This window comes from Chinchilla lanigera, unplaced genomic scaffold (assembly GCF_000276665.1).
Source record: "Chinchilla lanigera isolate Chin_1 unplaced genomic scaffold, ChiLan1.0 scaffold00050, whole genome shotgun sequence".
NCBI classification, from domain to species: domain Eukaryota; kingdom Metazoa; phylum Chordata; class Mammalia; order Rodentia; family Chinchillidae; genus Chinchilla; species Chinchilla lanigera.
Genome location: NW_004955451.1, coordinates 7290530 through 7296946, shown reverse-complemented (window position 1 = coordinate 7296946; position 6417 = coordinate 7290530). Strand labels below are relative to the sequence as shown.

General features: G+C 41.0%; 1 protein-coding gene across 3 annotated transcripts in view; it reads right to left on the bottom strand.

Moving 5' to 3' along the window:
* Positions 1-6417, bottom strand: part of Mmd (monocyte to macrophage differentiation-associated) — an 86547-nt gene that overhangs the window by 10756 nt on the left and 69374 nt on the right. For all 3 annotated transcript variants that reach the window (XM_013519307.1, XM_005394083.2, XM_013519306.1), the window contains exon 7: positions 1136-1222. In XM_013519307.1, the coding sequence (XP_013374761.1) occupies positions 1136-1222 (87 nt within the window). The remainder of the gene's footprint in view (positions 1-1135; positions 1223-6417) is intronic.

The following is a 6417-nucleotide window of genomic DNA, read 5'->3' as shown; positions in this document are numbered from 1 at the left end:
CACAGACTTCCTAGATTCCACCACTGACCTTGGGGCCTTCCCAGTGCAGATCCATAAAACAGGCCCGCATGAGGTGTTGTTGTGGGCTCTGGGCCTCCAGGTGGATTCATGGCAGGCACTGTTACGAGCTCTAGGCATTCAGCTGGACTTATGCAGGACATTTCTGTGGGATCCAGGCTCTTGGCTAGTTTCCTTGGTCTTAGTGTGTGGACAGATTTCCTGCACTCTCTTGTATATCATTTTTAGGTGGCTTTTTAAAATAATCATATAAAATATGCGTCCTGTATTATATTGTTTTCCTTTGCAAAAATACGCCCCAAACCGTAACAGGTACCAAGTGGGTGAGGACAGTGCAGGCCACAGTGGGTACCCCATTGGATTGGAGCTGTCGGCTTGTGGCCGGTGTAGCACCAGGAGGTAAACACACTCGTCACACTATAGAAAGCCCCCGATTCTCTCCATGGAGCTACTTCATATGCACCATATTACCCTGGGGACTGAGACCCAAAACTCTTTCCTGGGCCTCTTCTTCAGCTCATTGCACATGTTCTAAAAGAGCAAGATTATCCAAAACCTGGGAGTCTGGAATTGCAGGCCTGTGTGTGATCTAAATGATCTAAACACGTTTATTCTTGCTGTCCCGATCTCAGCTGTCATCTACAAAAGGAGGAGCAACAAGGTACCATTCTATCTCCGAGAGGTCACAGAGTGCGGGAATGTGGGTGCCCTGCTGAATGATATTCCTGTGTTTTTGCTTTGCCTACTGTTTGAATATTACCAGAATACTTCACTCTCATGCTGCTGAGCCTGGTCCCTTTTGAACCTTGACTATGCCTCTACCCGTAATGGTTGAAAAGGTGTGGAAGGAAAAGGTAGCCACCATTCTAACTACCCTGACCATTTTCTTCCTTCAAGAGCTGTAATTTTGGGCCCACACTTAAAAAAAAAAAAAAAAAATGAAAAGACAACCAACTTCCTTCTGAGTATTGTCATTAATGACCAGATGTCCAGAGGCCTCTAAAACAAAGCAGCTGTTTGGACAACACTCCCCAGGCAGCCTTTCCCACAGCCACTCAGATCGCAAATTCCTTTCAGCCTGCGTCTCAGCCGCGTGTGTCCTCGGCTTTAACGTCACCTGCTCGGTGTGTGGAGACCATATCCCGACACTGCTGCGCTCTTCCCTCAGGAACAGACTTCCTCCTTTCTCCAGGACTCCAGGCGCCTAGAAAATTCATATTCAGCCTTAGCTCCAAAGTTATCTCTTCCCTGTTGCTTTTATTCTTAGACTCACTCTTTCCTCTGTGGTTGAAGATGAGGACAGCTAACATTTATACATCTATTGTGCATCCAGCATGTGCTACAGCGCTCAGCCTCAGAACTAGGAATAGCCGGCTTTCTCCTTCAGAACTCCTCTGCATTTATCTCAGCACAGTGAATCAGCGAGCTCAACATATTTCCTTTCTTCATTTCAATGCTCAGAAGCTCAAAGCAAAATTTGGGGCCCAGTGCTAGCAAATACACCAAATCTTATGATGTAATCCAGTATCTTTACCTTATCTCTTTTTTTTTCCATATCCCTGATTTTTTTTTTTATACCCTGATTCAAACATTGACCTTTAAAGGAAATTTCACTGGGTTAATTTTTGTTTGGGGGAGGTGAACTCAAATTCTATCTGAAGTGGATCATAATACAAACAATAAAAACAAGATATTGTATATATGTATCTGTAATTTTCAAAATAATTTTAGAAGTGTCAGGACAAATGGTACTCAGAGGGGTTACATAAGGTATGTAAATCACACATTTTTTAAAGCAAAGAGCTAACAGTCAAATATATATTCATGTAGCTGGGCATGGTGGTGCATGCCTTGTAATCCCAGCACTCAGGAGGCTGAGGCAGGAGGATTGTTGTGAGTTTGAGGCCAGCCTAGGCTACAAAGTGAGCTTAAGGCCAGCCTGAACTGCATAGCGAGACCCTGTTTTAAAAAGACAAAACAAAACAAAAAACTCCCAAGAAAACAAATATATATCCATCTGATTTCAAAGCTCATGCTCAGATAGTCATAATTACTCATACTTAGTAAGCACTTACTACATATCAGGATTTGGGCTAGGATCCTACATATATTATCTCATTTATCCACGTAACAATTACATGAAGCAGCCACCATTATTACAACCATTCTATAGATGAAAAAGGTTCAAGACAGATTGTAATTTGTCCAAGAGCCTGAGGTAATGCTGACTGCGGTTCACATTCACACAGCTTGAACTCTGAATCTCTGAACTCTTTTCAGTCTAACTTATAATAGAGGTAAGCGTACAAAAAGCAGTTTGCTAATTAAGTGTTGTTTCACTTCCTTTAAATGCCCAGCTGCATGCTTCTTATCAGAAAGTTTTATCATCTGACAATTCTTATTGGAGAAACGGTTGTCTGGCTAGAAATAGGTATCTCTGAGTTTCACAGTTCTTCACGGAGCAGATGGATCAAAAACACAAAGTCTGTGTGCAACACTGGATTTTAAATGCCAGGCCGAGCACTGACAGAGAGGAACATACCTAGCACCCAAAGGGTAGAAATAAATGCCTTTGGGAAGGAAGGGCGGCTCTGCCCATGGGCGCCATCTGCTAGTAAATATGGGCAGTGGCCCTCAGGAAGAAATAGACAGATGAAATGAAATTGCCTAAAGTATGATTTATTGGGCTTCCGTGTACTGCTTCCTGCATGGTTTTTTTTCTTTCATACAAAGCCGGCAAGACAGACATCATTTGATTTTACTAACAAGAAATTTAAAACTCAAAGCTATTAGTTCACTTGCCAAGGGATGTGACCACAATCTATCTAACCTCTCTGAATCTTTACTTCCATCCTCCTGTGGAAATTCTCAGGAGTGCTATGCCTTGCTAGCTCCTACCTCCTCCAGCCCTTCAGGGCTGGGATCACAAATGTTCCACATTCCATTGGAGCTATTCATGTGGCAGGCAGGAACCGTGTCAGCAGTGGGTGTCAGTAGGGTTGATACCCTCTGTGCCTACACTATGACCCAGTTCATGAAGCAGAACGCGTGCCTCTGGGACTAAGTCTGAGGCTCCAGCCCTGAATTTCAGTTAGCTCGGCTGGGCCTTATCATCCTCTATTACTCTCTTCAGTCCCTCTCAGGGGGTTGGAAGTGTTGGGTCCTCTACCCTCCGAGTGAGGTGTGGAGCTCTGATACAGTTGGTATCCCATACCACACCTAGACCTGCCAGTTGCCCAGTTGGCCCCGCTGGAACCAGCCACTGTAGCTGGCTGTTCCCATACTATGCTCTTCCTGAGCTTTCCTTCACCAGGGACAGGATAAAATGGCTAAGGTTGCAGAGTTAATACTCACACAATTGCCACTGTCCTTTGAGAAATGTAGAGGAATGAAAGATGGGCTAGAAAACTATGGATAAACTAATGTTGACCCTATTTCCAAAAAGGGGCAAGGATAAATCCTTGACACTTTCGTTAATATAACATTTTCTGTAGAATCAGATGATGGGTCAAACATGAAGAAATAGTGAACTGATAAGATCTGGGAAAATTCACTATGACTATATCATAAAATAAAACAATTTTCTTTTGAGGAAAAAAATTATCTTACTGGTAAAATTCAGAATGTTCTCCCCTAAAGGCAATGAGAAATTGACAAAAATGGTCAGAATCAACTTTTTCAGAACTCTAGAGTTAACCAAAGGCTTATAACAATACAAGAAGTACTTATTCTGGAAAAATGGCCAAATCTCTCCAACAACAGTAAGTTTTCTGTCACTGAAACTTATCTTCTCCCCTCCCCCACTTCCCAGCATCACAATAACCTTGAAACCCAGCAGCCTTACAACTTTAGTAGCTGTGAAAATCAGAAGCCGAGCAGCCACTGAAGAAAGCAGAACAAGCCTCCACCCTTAGAGAATTGTCACTATTCAATCCCACTGGTAGCTCCCTGGAAATCTCCACCTGCAGAAGTGACCTTTATTTGACCTCAGAGCTCCCTTAAAGTGAAAAGTCTTGGGCGTTTGCTGAAAACAACCACCAGCAATTGTTTTGACACTGTGTCTGTCTGAAGCAGAGATAGCATTTGGGACATAGAAGAAGCTGACCAGAAAACTTGAAAGGAAAAGCTGAAGAGTAAGATATTCACAGCTCCAACATACTTCTAGAAATCTACAAGGCCATGCACATGTACAGGGCTGCACTCAGGAAAGATCTAAGATGCTCTAGTGGCCCACCTTTGGTTGATTGGGCCTTTACATAAGTAGGAAGGCTTAGGCAGTGTTGTAAACTGTCTGCCAGAGTGCTGAAGGTATGCTAGAACTCATACACAGAGCTCTTTCACAGCTGGGTATAGTGGCACACACCTGTAATCCCAGCACTCTGGGAGGCTGAGGCAGGAGGACTGCCATGAATTCAGGGTCAGCCTGGATTATATAGTAAATTCAAGCCCAGCCTGAACTGGATAGTGAGACGCTGTCTCTAAAAAACAAAAAGAGGGAAGCTTATTAGTACCAAGAATTTAAGAAATTTTCTGTCCAATGATTAGTCGACCACTAAATTAACTGAGTAGAGACATAAAGAATTCAAAAAAGTCACAATTGAAGCAAACAAAAAACAGCAATAAGCAGCAATAATAAACCCTAGGGAGCAAAGGGGATCTGATATCTACAGTTGCCACACTGTATCATTTAAAATATCTAGTTTTCAACCAAAAACAACTCCTCCAACAAAAGGAAAGTATGGCCTACAGGAGTGATGGCGAACCTTTTAGAGCTTTTAATGATACAAACGGCCTGCAGAGCCACACGTGCCATGGAGTCAGCACCAGCGGACAAAGAGAAAAGGTAGTGAATGGAAACTGTCTCTGCGGAAACCTAGATAGTAGACAAAGACTATCAATCAGCTATTATAAGTATGCTGAAAGAAAACAGGAAATATGATAACAAGCCTCATAAAAAGTAAAATATCAATAAAGAGGGAGAAATTATAAAAAGAAGCAAATAGAGACTCTAAAGTTGAATAATACAATAATTAAAATGATAAGTTCGACAGATTTGAGTTAGCCAAAAGAAGAATGCATTAAAAGATGGGTCAATTATGTTTGTACAGTCTGAGGGACAGCAAGCATAAAGAATTTTAAAAAAATAAAAGAGCCCCAGAAATCTGTGAGATGCTAACAAGTCTATCAACAAATGGAGATAAGAGATCTAGAAGGAGAGGAGAGGATAAAAGAGGCAGAAAAAAATATTTGAAAAATTAAAGGTGAAGGGCTGGGATGTAACTCAGTGGTAGAGCACATACTTAACACGTATGAGGTGCTGGTTTCAATTCCTAGGACACACACACATACATACACACACAAATTAATTAATAGTGAAAAACTTCCAAAATTTTATTTCAATGTTTGTATCAAGAAAGCTTAGTGAACTCCCAGTAGGATAAATGCAATGAGATTCACATTTAGGCCAATTATAATCAAGACAATATTCAACCAATAAAAACAATATCAGATATGTGGAAAACAAATACAAGCATAGCAGAAGTAAATCTTTCCTTATCAGTAGTTACATTAAATTTAAATAAACACTCCTATCAAAAGGCAAATATTGGCAGAGTGAATTTTAAAAATAAAAAAACACAAGATACAACTCTACATACAAGAGGCACACTTTAGATCCAAACACATAAAGAGGCTGAAAGAAAAAAGATGAAAGAAAGATATACCATTTACAGTAATCAAAAGAGACCTTGACTGACATAGTATCAGACAAAATGCAACTTTAGGCTACACTCACGGATGTGAAAAGTCCATAGGTAAAGGAGAGACAGTCCTCTCACAGCCAGGTCATGCCTAACTAACTGCTCTTTTCTGAAAGGAACACTGCTTTTTGAAATGCACAATGACAAACTTGGAGGCCACAGAGAAAAGTGATAAAAGTGATTAAAAGGCCTGGAAATAATACCATACAACTAGCACTTGAGAGATGTGTGACCTAGGAGAGAGAAAACTTTTGATTGATCTAGAGGGATCAATAAATATTTAAAGAGTTTCCATAAAAATAAGTTCAATTTCATTTAGTTCCCAAAGACAGAGATGGATAGTACCCATGGGAAGCAGCGATAGAAGGACACTTTTTGGCTCAATGTAAGATTGTGTATAAATGAGAGAAGTGCCTATTCCTTAAGTTGTTCAGAAAGTTTTCCATCAGAGATACTCCAGACAGGAAGTGGATGAGGAGGGCAGAGGAGAGGACAGGTAGTGAACATTTTCCTGTTTGAATTGTGTGGGAGAAATGCTATTTACACAGCCAGCATTGCTCTCTTGTAGTTCCTTTGCTTTCAAACAGGGAAATGAAGTTATCTTTATAATAGTTTTCACTCTTCTTTTCCCTAATTTTCT